This window comes from Eurypyga helias, unplaced genomic scaffold (genome assembly GCF_000690775.1).
Source record: "Eurypyga helias isolate BGI_N326 unplaced genomic scaffold, ASM69077v1 scaffold16009, whole genome shotgun sequence".
Classification (NCBI taxonomy): domain Eukaryota; kingdom Metazoa; phylum Chordata; class Aves; order Eurypygiformes; family Eurypygidae; genus Eurypyga; species Eurypyga helias.
This window is the reverse complement of record NW_010274089.1, coordinates 1-17,158: the sequence shown is the minus strand read 5'-3', so window position 1 is coordinate 17,158 and position 17,158 is coordinate 1. Positions and strand designations below refer to the sequence as shown.

General features: G+C 38.5%; 1 protein-coding gene across 1 annotated transcript; it reads left to right on the top strand.

The window, feature by feature from the left end:
* Window positions 1-371: 371 nt before the first annotated feature.
* LETM1 (leucine zipper-EF-hand containing transmembrane protein 1) lies at window positions 372-14,976 on the top strand (the record flags this gene model as incomplete). Its single annotated transcript, XM_010159712.1, has 9 exons — window positions 372-427; window positions 2,989-3,445; window positions 8,345-8,488; window positions 8,807-8,944; window positions 11,895-12,098; window positions 12,602-12,721; window positions 13,327-13,458; window positions 14,050-14,229; window positions 14,821-14,976. Coding segments are annotated over exons 1-9 (1,533 nt in total), but the record flags the coding sequence as incomplete, so codon positions are not given.
* Window positions 14,977-17,158: the final 2,182 nt, after the last annotated feature.

Sequence of the window (17,158 nt, the reverse complement as noted above, 5' to 3'; positions counted from 1 at the left end):
TACTTTTTTATCCTTTAAACTGGGATTACAGATTGAGAGAAATAAGAACAAGGCATGTGCTTTGATTTGTGCTGTCATAGGATGAGGTATTTGGGCTTCACAACTTCACGTGGTCATTGTCAAAGGGAAATAATTTTCAGTCTTGTCTGTTTGTAATGCACAATCATCGAGAGTGTGAATGTGCCTACAAACAGTTGTACCATGAGGAAGTCCAGTTGCTGTTAAGCAGCATCTTTTATTGTGCTTTCAGTAGTAGCCACTCCTAAGTAAAGGTCGGTCTTTCCAATCACGTATTTGTGTACCGTTCACTGTTTGGCTAAATGTCGTCTTGGACTTCAGAATTAATGCTAATTATTGGTATTCTTCTAGGTAACTTGGGAGATCGGGCATGTCTTAGCTGTACATCCCTGAGGCTGGCAAACAAAATGTGAGTATATACGAACTTTTTTCTAAACTCAGAACTGTGCAGAACCATCAGTTAGTGTACTGTCACAGAATGTAGGTTTGAATCTTCTAGACAAAGCGTGAAAATATTAGCTTCAGCTTGTGTTATTGACAGATTAAAGGAAGTCTGAGTATTACTCTCTTCACCCGCTTGGTTGTATGTCAGAGAAGGAAAGCGAGATCTTCCTTTTTTTGTCCACTTCCTCCCTCTTTGTTTCACTTATGATGTGAAAGCAAATGCGAATCTTGTTCTTGAGTGATTCCAGGTGCCATCATGGGATATCATGGGCTTCTTGCACACGTTCTCAGTGGAGTTCCGTAGAGTAAACATTCAGTCAAAGCTGGTTTGAAAAACATACTTGACAGCTAGGAATGTAGATCATTGGAGTTTTTTATCTTTATTAAACCAAAGTGGTTTACTGTATGTTACAGCCTTGGGTGGGGCTCTCCTAGGAGATGGTCTCTTCTGAAAACAAATCCAGCCACTGTGTGCTCTTGTGGAACTTAGTGTTGGATGTTGGCAGAATCCATTCTGTCTTCCTGACTTGGCTTACAGGGCATACTTGTGGATATGAATTTCCTCACGCCTTTCCTTGGAACGTTACAATATGAATTCTCACCTTTATTTACAGTCTAACTGCTCAGGAAACAGTGGCTATTCTTCAATTTCCTTAGTTTCCATTTTACCATGTGTCTCTAGACATAACCCTCTCATACGAAACAAAGTAATTCCTTTCTGTCATGTTAGTTCTGTATCACTTACTGTATAAATGCTTATGAGAGTTTTTTTAATATAGAAAGCACTTTCAAATCCCTGTTTTTTTTAGTAGGTTATTATATGGGGCCTCTCTTGGATGACTGTAAGCTTACAGATTTAAATCTGTTGATGAGCAGCATAATATTGGGACAGAAATTTTTGTTATTCTCTGAGAAGTTCTTTTTTTACCAAAAAGCTGCTGTTCATGTAATGTTGCTGCTTAAAATACCACACTACTGCCCGCACCCCACATGACCCAGACTCAAAAGTAATGGGCTCCTATGATACAAGTACTGAGAATAGCTTGGGACAGCAGTTCTGTGTCTGACATCCTGCTAGTGAAAGTGTGTCCAGAGAGACACTTTTCTTGTGAATTTTTTTCCCCTGCGGATTCAGAACCGGTTCTGTTGGCAGAGCTCCCTTCCTCTCTGCATGCAGAAGAGTGTACACCTATGTGTATGTGGAACTTAGTCTGTAGGCCTGAAGCTTTGCTTCTGGGAAATGACTTAGGCAGGGTGGGTTGATTTTATGCAAGTGTTTTCATCTGATTCTGAATATGTACTTTATTTGCTTAAAGGAACCGTAATTCTCATTAGTTAATATCTGTGCGAGTGTGTCTTTTTCTCGCTAATCAAGAATGGTTTGTGTAGCTGTTTATGTTTCAACAGTCACCTGATCTCTGAATAGTCAGATACTTAAAATTCTGGTTTAAGCTAGAAAATTGTCTTTAAAAAGTAATAAACCCTTAAAGTAATTTAAAATTCATGTGACAATTAAGTTTTAAGATAATTATTGAATGTTATAATTTTTTTTTTTTCCCCTTAAAGTGTTCTTCAGAACTGTAGAGCCACTTGCACCTATTTTCTGTTCATTCACAGAGGACAAATGCACGTTCTGACTTTGGTTTGCTAGTACAAAGGCTTGGTGAGGCAAGTTATTGCCATCCCGTAGTTATTTTTATTTGTTGAGACAACTTAATGCTGGTACTTGATTTTTGAGGGACACCTAATGGAACTCATTTGTATAAAATATTGTACCTACTATTTTAAGTTTGTCATATCCTTTTAGAAAAGGATGAAGTACAAGCCTTTTTCCATATAATGCGTAGTTCTAATATCTGTATGATGACTGTTTGGGGTGTTTGAACAATGCTTTCCTTCTGACCTCAGTTTACAATTAAACGAAAAGAAAAAAATTCAGAATAAGGCAGAAGCCTGTTGGTCCAGCGTGCCCCAACTCAGTACCACGATGGAAGTTTGTGTAATAAGTTTCTGCTGGAAAAGGAAAACTAGATGCATGGATGTAGTAAAGAAAGAACTCTAGTGAAATTGGGTTTTTCTGGTACTAATTCACTTCCCCTACCGCAGCATCTATTCCAGGTCTACAACTTGTGTTTTTTCTCAAGTTCTAGCAGAACAAGTAGTAATAGAAGGGGCTTTCTATTACTTAGGGATTTACAGATTTATTTTTATATGTAGCTTTCTAGATGGCAGGCACTTCTGATTGCTACTCTTTATTTGACTGGAGTTAAACAAGATACTTTTCAAAGTTGGTTAATGGAAAATTCCCTGTAGGTCATTTTTTTGTCATGAATTAAAGCCAAGTGTTGTTCTCCTGTATAGACATTCTGATCTTCAGGTGTGGGTTTTTTTTTTTTCTGAAATACAGGGTAGATGTTTCTCAAATGATGCATTTTATAAATATATACACTCATGTAACTATATATATAAATAAGTAAATAGCTTATGATCCTATTGCTAATTCTTAAATGCTTTTTCCTTTTGAAGGACTGTACACTTTAAACATTGCACTACTGTTGCTCCTGTTTACACATACTCCAAAAGAGATGGCTACTGTTGTTGGACTAAAGGATCTGAACAAATATACTTTACACTTACGAGCTCTTCAGGCTCCTGGAAGCCAGCAGCAACCTTGGGTGTTTCACGTCCCCAGTATCTTTCAGTTAGATGGTGGCATTCTTCACATCCCCTTCAAGATGACTCCATAGTTGAAAAGTCATTGAAGTCCTTAAAGGACAAAAACAAGAAGTTGGAAGAAGGAGGTCCGGTATATAGTCCAACAGAGGTGGAAGTTGTGAAAAAAACTATGGGACAGAGGGTTGTGGATGAACTGAAACACTATTACCATGGTTTTCGATTACTGTGGATTGACACAAAAATAGCTGCAAGGATGCTCTGGCGAGTACTTCATGGAAACACTTTGTCTCGTCGAGAACGGAGACAGGTAATGAGTAAATACCAATTTCGTTTTAGTATCCTTAGCGATTGCTCTGGTGTTATTTGAACTGAGTTGGTCCTTTCTGTTGTCTTCTGTTTCTGGAATTAAAATGGCTAGGCGTATTTCCCTCCTCCTCCTCCCTACGTGGATACTAACAATTTTGGATTTGACTCGAAACCATTTTAGTCTTGGTCTCCATTATTATTCAATAAACCTGTCATTAAAATACTAAAGTATTCTTTTTAGAAATGTGGCTGTTCTGTTTGTAAATTATATGCAATCATATATATTCCCTTGCTTTTTGATCAACAACAATTTTTTTCTTTTTAATTGAAGTTATATTTGGTATTTTCTAGCTGGAACAGCAGAGGAATCTTCTCGTTTTGTGATTTGGACAGCAGTTGTAGTTTGTTCTCAAGTTCCTATCCATGTGTGCGTGGTCACTTTCTCTGCTTTTTTCACTCCAGGTGGAGAAATAGAGGGAAAACACTCCTAGTAAAGGTTGGATTTGGGACAGTTCTGTTGTGTGCTTTGTTTTGGTGGTTTTTTTTTTTTTTTATGGAAAAAGCTGCAGGCTGACATGCACGATCAATAATCAGATATTAGTACTATCTTAGTTATAAATATGTTTTTTGAGATAATTTTAGTCCCAAGAAGATAATTTGAGGAAAGTGGGGGTTTTTTTATACTTTGTGGCAGGTAGCTTACATTTTATGGAACTGTAAAAACGCACCTGATAATTTTAAAGAAAAGGGAAGAGGGGATGGAAATGAAATCAGGAGTACAAAATGAGAATGGTTTCAAATTAGGATATTTATACATGCATTCCAATAATTCAGTTTGTGGGTGAAGTAAATAGGCTTATTCAACTAGAATTAATGTATATATATATGGATATTTTAAAACATTTTACATGAGCTCTTTACTTATATATGGAAAGACTGCAAAATAGTAAGCTGGGTTAGAACTGATATAGTCTTCCTGCATGTAAAAAGATTAGTCGTTTCAGCTCTTGCATAAAAAAGTGGGCTGGAAGAAGTGTTGAAAAGTGAAAAGCCGGTATACTGTGGCAGCAGAAACGAACAGTGCTGCTTGCAGTCGCAGCCTGGTTCTCTGCAGTTTGTACTCTTTACACTCAGTGTGTTAGTTCACGTCTCTGCCTTCAAAAATGTTGTTAAACGATCAGAAATAGGAATATTTGGTCATTGTTTTAATAATTACCTGATGAAATTAGGTATATAATTAATGCAGCATGCAAAAGATTTTTCCTGTAGTCACAAGGTTAGACAAATACCAGAAGCTGTGAAATGTACATGTTAGTTTTCTTCTGTGTTTACATTTGGTCTCTCTCTGCAACAACACTGGCTGGTGGTATTTGGTCTCAGCATCTTCATGCTGCTTATTTTTGCCCTCTTCCTTATGCTGGTACAAGAGTGTTTGGCAGCTGAGCCAGCTGAAACATTGCTCAGCAATAAATATAACAGTCTGAGCTGACGTGATAGAGGGGATTATGTAGTGCCAGGAAAGAGTAACTGAGGATAGGGTGGAATGAGGACCGCAGGACTTCTTCAAGTAGCAGTTCTGGCTTGTTGAGAGTTTTGGGAAACTTGGAAAACCGAGTAAGACAAATTAATTTGTGGTTTAAAACGGAATCAAATCCTCCAGAGGGCATAATTGGAACCACTGCTTTTTCTGCCTGTTTCGTGTTTGCTGAGCCATACTTCTGAGAAATTATATGAATAACAGTAAGATGTGGATGTCATGGGAATGTTTCTGCTGAAGGATCAGGACTGTGTTCTAGAAGGCATGAACATCTAGAAAAAATAAGCTATCTTTGGACACACGTGCATTATTCCATCAGTAGATGGATTTATTCATTTGATTGCCCTTTATTTTCATCATCTAGTGATGACAGAGCTGTCTTTCTCCTATTTATGTAGAGGTCTGGCATCTGGCCTTCCTGAATTCTTTTTTTTTTTTTCCCCCTGCAGATGTGCTATTTCGGTATCAATTCCCTTATTTTAAATATAAAAGAAATTTACTGTGCAGGTATAAATTAGTGTTTACACTGATGTAGCCTGTCTCTTATCAAATGATGTGTGCCCCTGCAGATGTGCTATTTCGGTATCAATTCCCTTATTTTAAATATAAAAGAAATTTACTGTGCAGGTGTAAATTAGTGTTTACACTGATGTAGCCTGTCTCTTATCAAATGATGCACGTCTCAGTAAGCGTGCAATCTGGGGTAGAAGATGTAGAGAAAATAGATTTAAGAACTACAGTAATACTGTTTTCTCAATCTAGGGTTTGTGTTTTCTTTAATATGGAGGTAGAAGATGTCCTGTCTCTTGAACAGAGTGGTGGTAGGCTTAGAACCCAGGGTCAGTGAAAAGCAAACCCGCCTACAGCTGAAGAAAGCCCTTTCCGTGTGCTTTTTTTAAACTTGAAGGTTTCCTTCAGCACGGTTCATTTTTCACCTGTTCAACCTTCAGTTGTAGTATACTGGCTGATTTAAAGACGACTTAAATCTCTGATGCCAGATTAGCTAAAACTTTGCCAAAGTTGCTCCTAAACTTAAAATCGAAGTATGTACTGCTTTAAACATATTAAACTGCCTACGAACTGACGGTCCTGGGGAAGTCTTAACTTCATGCAGACTGACAAATGAGTTGTTTCTGCCTGCCCTTTCCTTCCTCTTTGGAGGCAATAATGGAAAGATATCCAAGTAATCTGACCGCTTTAACAAGCAATTGCAGCATGGCTAATGCAAGGGAGCTATTGCTTATGTAAACCAAAAGTCAGTTCCAAAATCCCAACTGTACAATTGCTGGTAGGATTTGGATTCAACAGGATCGCATATCCACACTTAGGAGGGAAGGCAGGAGGAAGTCAAACGTGCACAATACGATACTGGCTGTTAAAATCTTAATTGCTCTAGTGCTGCTTCCTGCAGCAGGATGGCTGGGGACATGGAAGTGAGGTGGCAAGCAGCATGGAGTTTGTGGCAAGTTTACCAGCTTTACGATTTCTTCAGCCCTGAGGAGGAGGGCGGAGCGGGATGCATTGAACTGCAGGAGCAGATACGGAGTAGTCACAAGTTTTTCGTGCTGTGCTGCCAAATAATGTGGGTGTAATCGTGCACCATTGTATTAGGTTCCTTTGCAAAGTTGTTTCCCTTGAGTTAGCAGAGGGTGCCGTTTCATGATTTGTGTAAGCTGATCCAGGCAGTGCTGCTGTGAAAAAGGCCAGTCCCACACAGTGCTCAAATCAATTTTTCCGACACCTCTCCCCCTTCTTTTGGGTTGTGCTGATCCTTCTTCCCTTGTCTGCCTATCTATTTACGGGTTAGTCGTAGCTGGATCAGTGGTGTAGCTTCACATTGTGACTGCCAGCGCACGTTCGTGGCTCTTAGGCGTTGTCTCAGGTTAGCATTAGGTTAGCGTAATCCGGCTGTAAAACTGCTTCCTTAAATATGGATTCTGCCTCCTACAGATACACTGTCCAAAAATAGATACTGGGTAGGAATAGGAACTCTGTACTGCACTCTAGAAATTTTGGAATAGTTTGGTGTTGGGGTGGGTTTTTGATTTGTGTTTTTTTTTTTTTTTAGGGAAAATGTGCTTGTGCTTCTGACTTTTTAAAATTTTCTTTCAAACTTTCTTCCATCTTTTTGAACTCTCTGGTAGTTATTTATCTTCTATTGTTGGAATGAATGGGAAAATCTTTGAGCTTGTAAACAATGGAGCAAAGCATCTGTTCTGGGAAACTGGGGGGTTTTATATACAAAGAAAAATGTTGAACTTTGGATCTGTGGAGTTTGTGCATTCCTCAAACAGATTTAAGATTTTGGCTGGTTTCATGCTGGCAATTATGGTTGGAGTTTTACTGGTTTTTGTATTCTAGCAAAGCAGTCCTAGTGACATACAATCTCTACTGGTGGCTGCTGCTGTTCCCCTGGATTGGCCTGAGCTGCGGGGAGGGGACAGAGGGGGAAGCACGCATTTACTTCCCTAACAGCATTTTTGTTGCCATTTTTTTGTCAGTCATAGCTGTATTTATCAAATCACAGTGTTGAATGACAGTGGTGTACTGTAGGGTACGTATGACCTTCAGCCTCTAACTGAGGAACCAGTGGTATAACCAATAACCAGTTATTCGCTTTGTAAAATGAGGTGAAAGTCAAGCAAGATCTGCACTCCCCACTATAAACCGAGTTATTAAGCTTCCAGTGAGTACTGAAATATTTGATTATAGACCATACAGCCTAATATATACATTTGTGGTGTACAGAAATCAAAAGGACAGTATTTATTTTATGCAGTTCAAGTTTCGGTAACTAATGCATCTGCCTTCTTTAGAGGATTACTGCTCTAGAAAAGCAGTGGTTTAAAAAAAAAAAATCTACCAAGCTAGGCTCATTACCCTGGATTTAAATATACATTACAATTGTCATAAGGCAGAGGGGGAGGGATCTTTCATTTTATTCTTGATTACTTAGTCTGTAGTAGCTCATGCATGTAAGAAGTGGTGGAGCACAAAGAAAGATGAATAAAAGGAGTTAAGCAGCTTTAAAGACACCAAATGACCACCTCCTGTTTTCAGGTGCTTTTAAGAGGTTTAAATGAGATACTTGTTCAATAATCCTGTTGAGACACAGTGAGGCTTTTGAAATACTTTCTATAGTGTTGAAGACTGGTGCAACTCTGGCACTCTGTAGTATATAGCAACTTGAAGAAAAAGATACTAAGAACTGACTTTGTCATATGCTTTTCCTCTGTTATTTTAAATTTCCTTGTACCAACTCTATGTATGTGAGCTTAAGTGATAATGTGAATGATCATATCAAGTATTTTTAAAGTAAATGTTTCAAATTTTGTTTATCAATACATTTCTTTTTTCTTCCAGTTTCTTCGAATATGTGCCGATCTCTTCCGCTTGGTCCCTTTCCTAGTTTTTCTTGTTGTCCCATTTATGGAATTTTTGCTTCCAGTAGCTCTTAAGTTGTTCCCTAATATGCTTCCCTCTACATTTGAGACAAAGTCTAAAAAGGTAAGCAGGTCTGAATTTATAATCCAGTAATATGTTTTGAAGAAATTAGAACTTTTCTCAGTAAAGAAAGAAATCAGAAAAATTCTAAAAATCAGATATATTTTTTGGCATTAGGGGAATTTTTTTGTCTATTTTGATGGTCTTGCTGTTAACATACAATAATGAACCAGCACCATCCTGGTTTACCTGGATGAGTGTGTTATAGCAGAAGTTCAGAATTACTCCACATGACTTGTCTGAGGGCAGAAGAAGTAGTATTTACGGGGGAGATTTCTAGAAAGATCTTTTAAAACCAAGGTGTGGGTTTTTTTTTAACAGGAGGAAAGATTGAAGAAAGAATTGAGAGTAAAGCTTGAATTGGCTAAGTTCCTTCAAGACACAATTGAGGAGATGGCCTTAAAAAATAAAGCAGCCAAAGGAAATGTTACAAAAGATTTTTCAACATTCTTTCAAAAGGTAAAAAATTTCTAAAAATGTATTTTCTCTTCCTACCAAAAAAATAGGTTGGTGTTTTCTTTGGTCTACGGTAATCATCAGATACCTTTTTTCTGTTGGATCTGAACAGGAAGGATGTAATTTTCTCTTTTTTAGAATAGATTTCATTTTTTTCAAGTAATACTTCAGTGTGCTGAGATTTTACTGGTTTTAGCTTTGTTCTAGCTGGTACTTTGCCTCTCTGGTCGATTCTAGAAGCAGTATGTTTCTGTTCATTCACATCTTGTTCTCTTATTTTGTTAGTAAGTTAATTCTGATATCACTGAGTGCATAATTCTTTTTATTACTCATGTAGTTTTTGACTTTTTTGAACATTGGTGTACAAAGTGGGAGAAAGGAGTTCTTAATTAACTGACGAAAACTTCGTGGGGGGAAAGCAAAGTATTTTTTTGGTCAAATTTAATTCTGCTTATAAAACCAGTTTTAAGTGCCCAGTTGCTATACTGCTGAAATCCTTCTGGACACTGACTAGAATGTGGTATAATCTGGGGTTTTGCAGGAATGTGAGTGCTGTCTTTTGGTACAAAATTTTCCCATTCGCAAGCAGTTGCTGACAGAGACTAAATGTCAGGTATCTGCCTCCTACATTGATGGCCTTCAGGTTTGACAGTGTTTCCTTTCACCACGTTTTAAATAGCGGTAAGGTATTCTCTGGAGAGATGAAAAATACCTTCTTACATCTTTTCAAGATAGGATTTTTTCTAATTTCTGTAATTATAGGGCTATTGAATAGGAGGTTGAGACAACAATCTGCTTCTGCTGCTGCCAGGGGGTGGGGTTTTTTTGAAAGTAAGAATGTAGTCTCCCCCGTTGGGGAACGTATGTATTTGCACAGGAAAAGGCACATGAGCCAGGGGATTTGAGAGATGAACTTTACAAGTCCTGTCAGCTAGACTGAGCTTTTCCTGCTTCTCAGTGCTGAGATTTAAGTTTTAAAGGGTGGGGTAATAGGATCATGGGGTTAGCGCTGAGTAGGTTACCTCAGATAATGGCATTGGCAAGTTTTGCCCGTTGGTGTCTGCTTGCAAAGTCTGTGTACTTTGAAGCTTCTATGCAATCATCTGCTTCTGTTCTTTTTCATCTGCAGAAAGTTTTAAATGGTGTCTTCTAGCAGTCAGTAGCTGAAGTACTGACGCTGCAGGCTCTGGGAGCATGCCACTGCCATGCTTCATGTTTGGAACATTTCATTTTCTTCTGAAAGAACTGCTACTGAGAATTTACATTTGGCGGTTAATTTCTGTGGAAATAAATGACGTATCACTCCACATTTGCTGGAGGAAGTCCCAAGTTCCTCTGATGACTAAAAACAAGTTTCAAGACCTGCATTTCTTCTGTGTGGGTGTGCTTTTTACAGCTATAAGTTTCTCAGTTGTGCCATGGAAACAAACTTTATTGATCTGATTTTACTGTACTAGATAATGAATGTCAGAATAAGAAGCCTCTTCAATGTTTCTCACCTTTTTGCTGTTTTTTTATAGCTGCTTCTGCAGTGAAGTATTTGATGCTGCAAGAACCATTGATTACAGGCTTAATGTATGCTGCAGAATTCCAGAATTTCTGTACTGCTGTGTAGCTAGTGATGAAAGTTTCAGTTTGTACTCTGAGGAAACACGTTTGGTTCTGCCAAAATTCAGCTTTAAACAAGGCAGAAAATACTTTATTTTTGAAGTTCCATTTTTGGGTCCTGTAATGAAGGAGCTGGTGAAGTGGAACGAGGCCTTTGACCTTTTCTTTCTCTGAGCTGGTTTCTCTGCTACATGAGTATCCTGGAGGTTAATGGACTCAAGACCATCTTGTCTTCCAGATTTTTATATTTTCCTGTGCTCAGTAGCCGTTCACTAAAAGATTTGAGTTGGTAAATAAAGCAGGTAGGCATAATAAATCAGGCTGTATGGGTGATGTCAGGCTTTCAGACTGTACTTGATGTCACTTATTTTCTTTACAGGGCTTATAAAAAGGTAGAGAGATTGGGAAAAATGGTTTTTGGCTAGCTATGTGCTTACTGTTTAGACTGAAGGTGTTAAGTTACTGGGAATACTTCATTGTTAAGTTCTGTAGATTTTGGATTCAGTAATACCACTAATAATGGTATACTTAAAATAGAAAAATCAACATTTATGCAGGTGATAATGTTTTACTATGCCCTGATGAGGCTAGGGAGTGATACTTTTCTGCTTCCAGTATTTGGATTTAATTACTGTGAAGTGCCATTTGGCAACACATCACTGAAAAGCTTGACTTTGCACTTGTACAAGGAGTTACATAGAACTTTCCATCAAGAAGGATGCAGAGTCCTTTCCAAATAGTGGTTTATACTTTGGAATAACTTCAAGTACAAGTGCATTTGCACTGAGGTGCCGCAGAACAGCTAGGAACTGGAAGCAAAACAGTATTGCAATAAGTGTGGTCGTGGAGAGAATTCTAGGTAGGTGAGTGTCCAAATCAGCATTTCATAGGGACACCAACGTTGCAAAACTATGGGACATACTTCACAGTGTGACACTTTTAATGTGCTTCTGTGTTTATTAAATGCGATAACAGAATACTTGCCAGTGTGACTGTTGTAGCGACTATTTATTCAATCAGCTCTTTTTTTTGAGGTATCCCATGGCAGTGTCAACTCAGACCTACTCATTAATATGCAGATGCATCTAGGTTTTGGGTTTATGTTGGTTGTATCTTATGTTACGCAGTGTTGTTGGAAATGATCAACACCATCAATTCTTTTGCCTTTTATAGCAGTAAGTGTTTTTTAAAATTTCTTTCATGTCTTCCATGTGTCATATTTCCTAATATCAAAACAGATGCAAATTACTTGACAAATGAGAATATTTTTATTGTTCAAAATAGTGTCCAACCATAACATTTAATTTGAAAAGCTTTTTGTGTGTTTTCTTTTGTTTTCTTACAGATCAGAGAAACTGGCGAAAGACCCAGTAATGAGGAGATCTTAAGGTTCTCTAAACTGTTTGAAGATGAGTTGACTCTGGACAATCTAACCAGGCCTCAGTTGGTAGCACTTTGTAAATTGTTGGAGCTTCAGTCAATTGGCACAAATAACTTTCTCCGCTTCCAGCTGACTATGAGGTTGAGAAGCATAAAGGCAGATGACAAAGTAAGTCATTCTAAATTGGCACTAGTTAATAATTTAGGTACATAAGAGTAGTGAGTATGTGTGTGTATATGTCTGTCTTTCTAGGCATTTTCCTTTTTTCTCTTAATTGTCTTAATTTTGAGCTAACTTTGAATGAAAATGCTTGAAGAGCTTAAAATCAGAAGTGTCCTTTTTTGGTAAAGAAAAAGCTAACACTTTTTTTTAATCTGCCATTAATTGAAATGAATGTAATGATGTTACAAAGAAAAGCATTTCTGTGAAACTATGGTTTGTAAGGGAGCTGATAGAAATACTAATTTAGAGAGAGATTGACGTTACCATTATGGAGCTGTTAGGGCTGCAGACAGTATCGTGTTCACAGTTGAGCAAGCAGGAGCTGTTTTTGCGTTGTCACAGCGGCCTCTAGTGGCCACTGTAAAAATGGGGACTTCTGGGTGTGCGGTGGTGGTGGTTGGTTAGTTTTGGGCTGTTGCATGTTAAAGTTCATTTTACGCTTTGTGCAGCTGATTGCTGAAGAAGGAGTTGATAGCCTGACGGTTAAAGAACTGCAGGCAGCTTGTCGTGCCCGAGGTATGAGAGCTCTTGGTGTGACAGAGGAACGTCTTAAGGAACAGCTTAAACAGGTATGTTTTTGCAGGACCAGATGCACAGACCTAACTAACTGTTTTTTCTTTATGATACGTTGTTTTGCTTCTGTTCTCATTAAAGGCTTGGCTAAAACAGTTTTTCTCCTTAATAATATGTTGTCATGGGTACTATGTTAGGATGTTGTAGCAGTGATTTCTGGCATTTGACCAAGCAATGATGTTTTTGATGGTGCAGATAGATACTTAGACTTAAACATATCCAAAATATATTTGCAGTTTTAGCAGTTTGCCTTTTTAATTATTTGTATTAGTCTGAAATGAACTTTTCTCCATGTAGATCAGTTCCTTGTCTTTTGGTGTTGCCTAGTTTAGTCAAAAATGCATGTGAAACAAAACATTCTTTGAAATATTCATTAAATTTTTCTTGAAATACTTTTTCAAACCAAATGCTACTTCATATATATCAATACAATTGCTATAATTTTTAGCTGCTTGTAGTCTGTAGTTCCTGTGCTACGATATTGACTGATTAGTAGTAAAAAAAGTACTATTTTTGTGTGTATGCTTGAATTGATCTGTAAAAGAAGAAAAAATTTAAAAAAACAGAAGTTGAAGATTTGGGTTTTTTACTGTGTTTGTAGTGGTTGGATCTGCATCTCAACCAGGAAATCCCTACGTCATTGCTTATTTTATCCAGAGCCATGTATCTTCCAGATACCCTTTCTCCAGCTGATCAGCTCAAAACAACACTTCAGACACTACCAGAGAGTGTTGTAAGTATTGATGTATGATGTATGATTCTACGATGTATGAAGTCTGTAGCTGACTGTCAGTATTGTCACTGAAGATATCCTTTATCTTGGTTTCTTTCTTTTCCTTGGAAAGCTAAAGCATGGATAGGTTTGAGTGACCTTCAAACGCAGAAGTAGTTGGCTTTTATGTGGAGGGGTCTGAAAATAAAGCAAGAAAAGGCAATATTTCATTGCATGATGGTGGACAGTGGTAGCATAAGGAGACTTAGAATATGTTTTTCTTATATAAAAAACAATCTATGCTCTGGGCAATATAAAGACACTAATGTATGAAAATATTGACGGTGATGTGTAGAGAGGGAATTGGTAGTCTTCAGAGAAAGAGAATGAAGAATGTGTATGATTTCAGGGTGGCAAGTTCTTCTTTTCAAAGAAAGATCATTGTCTTTTTCTGAGAAATGAAAGAATAGGGTAACTGTAGGGTTTTAACTATATCCGTTAGCATGCTGGTACTACCTGTGTCAATAAGGATACATAAACTTCTTACATTATGTAGACATACATATATATACACACATGCAGGCTTGAATAGACTTCTTATGTTACTTTTAGGCCAAAGAGGCTCAAGTCAAAGTGGCAGAAGTTGAAGGTGAAAAAATAGATAACAAAGCTCGGCTGGAAGCAACACTTCAGGAAGAGGAAGCCATCAGGAAAGAAAATGAAGAAAAAGAGATGGAAAGAATATCTGAAGCTGCAGAGAAAGCCAAAGAAACCCTTCAAGTTGCAGCCATGGTAAGTTCTGCTCTCAGCTCTTCAGAAATAAATGTCAGTGATGTAACGTGCTATTTTTTTACACGTTATTGCCTCTGTTCTGGGTGTTGTTGGCAAGAAACTGGACTTTAAATCCACACAAGGAAGATGTGGGGAAAATATTAAAACAGACTGCAACACAGAAGGGTTCACTGTGAAACAAAAAAAGTTCTCAGTCTTACAGATCCTTGATTTCTCTTTCCTCTTAATTAGAGTAATAAGAGAAGCCATTTAGTCCCCTAGAAAAAGTGGTGGTTTTGTTCGGATTTTGGTCCCCGCCCCATACTTTAAATATAATTGTTTTTGTCTTTGGCTCTTTCTATTTGTCATTAACCTGATAATGTCATTGTATATACTTGACTATAAAAGCTGCTGGCCTGTTTGCTGGTGAATTAAACCTCAGGTGCTCACAGGTATAGATCCTGAAGTGCAATTGGGGTCTTTTATGTGAAACCACTCAATATGTTGCAGTTTTGGCAGCCATTTCTATTTAAGAAGTCATTCTTTACTGATGCTAATACAAATAACGTTATTTTTGTTTTAATTAAAACTTCGTGGGTCTTTCAAATTTAGAAAGAAGTGGAATCAGCAGTAGATCTTGAAGCAGCTCCTCTGCAAGTTAAAAAAAGTCAGGTGGCTATGGATACTGAAGAGGAAGTGGCAAGGGCAGATACGGCGATGCACTCGGAGATGCTGAAAGATACAGCACCAGTACTGGAAGGCATTAAGGTAATCTGGATAACTGTACATTTTTATGTTTTTCAAGGTAAAGATTCAAAATATCAATGATAAGTTATCTGACTGTCCTTCAGTTTTTAACCCTCTCACCACATCCTGTCAGTTAAAACCAGCCAATTAGTAGATTGCAAATTCTTAATCAACAATGCAGAAATTGACATTGGCACCAAAAAAAGGAGTATCTCCTTTGTCTGTGTTATTGATACTAATGTACCTATTTTGGGGGGCATTTGCACTGGCTGCAGACATAATGGATCTGTGCATATTTAATGCGTGCAGCTAACACATTAGGAGGGAGAGGGCAAGAGTAAGTAAAGATGAGTGCTCCCTTCTTTTGGAGGTTACAGCTAAGGCCAGAGGATTAAATAAAGAACTAGAGTTGGACTAGATGGTACTAGATTTGTAGGGACTTCCTCTTCTGAACTGATAGGGGCAGTGTATGTACGCTATATAAACTTTTCACGTTCTCTTTCACTGTTTCGTTAGCATGATATTGAACATAACCTGTTACTTCAACAGTGCTATAAATGAATTCCTAGGATTAGCATGCTTTGTTGTGATCAGAGTATGCTTTGTTACAGTCAGAGCATGCTGGTTTTAACCATTTGCTGTCTGGTGGCCTGTAGCTCCCCAGATTCTCCTCCTTGCCATTATTGAATAGGAGTGACAGCTGCTTTCTTCCAATCCTCAGGAATCTTCCCTTGTGACTATGTCCTTTTAGAGATAATGGAGAGTGGCCTCTTAGTGCCGAGGGAATTGTGTGATGTCACTTGGGGCTGAATCCCATGGACTTGTGTGTGTTCAATTTGTTTAAATGTTCTCTAAACTGATCCTCCTCCACTGAAGATAGACCTTCCTTTCTCCAGACTTCACCACTAGTCCCAGAGACCTGGGATATCTGAAGGCCAGTCTTACCAGTGAAAACTGAAGAAGGCATTGACTACCTCTGCCTTTTCCTTGTCCTTTTGAACTAGGTACCTTTTCTCATTCAGTAGCAGGCCCATGTTTTCTCTAGTCTTCCGTTTTTTTCCTGGTGTACTTGTAGGAGCCCTTCTCATTGCCCTTCATGTTCTTCACCAGATTTAACTCCAAGTGGGCTTTCACTTTCCTGAACCTGTGCCTGCAGGTTTGGACAGTGTCTCTGTATTCCTCCTGCGTCACCTGTCCCTGCTTCAACCTCTTGTATGCCTTTTTCTCATGTTTCAGTTGTACCTTGGGTTTTATTTGCAACCGAGCTCTTTATTCTTGCCTGTAAGGTTTGGTGTCAGGATTTTTCTACTTTGCAGAAAAACATTAATTTGAAATGGATGTGTTAGGTAGAAAAATATTTTCAGTTTTTCTGGGCAACATCATTATCTACCTGCCATTATTATAACACTGTTTACTTGAGGATGCTGCCAAGAAGAGTTTTAATGGTAAAAGCGAAATGGAACTAATCCACGTTGAGATTGTGCATTTTTGTGTGATGAGTTAGCTGACTCCTGACTGTGTAGCTGGGTGCATGATAGTGTAGCCATGAGGAATACCCTGGGAGGGAGGCAGGCGAGGCTGGGATGCTGTCATTTGGGGACAGCAAGGATGCGTGAGGTCACAGCTAGCTTACTCTGCCACATCTGGCATAGTGTCCGCACTGCTGCCTGCCACGCCGCCAACACTCTGCGAATGTGTGACACTGGGCTGCGAGAAGGGCTCCTCTAGAGCCTTAGCCAACCAGAGGAAATGTGAAGCAAAGTTAGCGTGACACTTCTTAACCAAGGTTACAGTGTGGCATGTCCCCTGAAGACGCTTCCAAAGATTTTAAACACCGTGGAATACATTCTTGCCTCTTAGGGGAAAAATGTAAGACTGCCGGCGTCTTGAAGATGACCGATTGTATTTGAAGCAGAGGAATTTGTTATCAGACTTGTTGCTTGCTTTTTTTTTTTTTTGGCTAAGGGGAGCTGTAGATACTGTATTAAAACCAGAAGGGAGGTTGATGCCTAGATACTAACAGCACACGAACTCTTTCCTGAGTTGAGGGGGCTGAATGCCTAGTTTGTGAACTGTTCTGTAGTCGTTTCTTGGAAGGATATCATCATTCTGCTCTGTTTCTGGCATCCTTGTATGCACATGTCTTTCTGTACTTATGTGTCTGTTCAGAGTTTAGCCATTTGGAGCTAAATCCAGCTGGAGA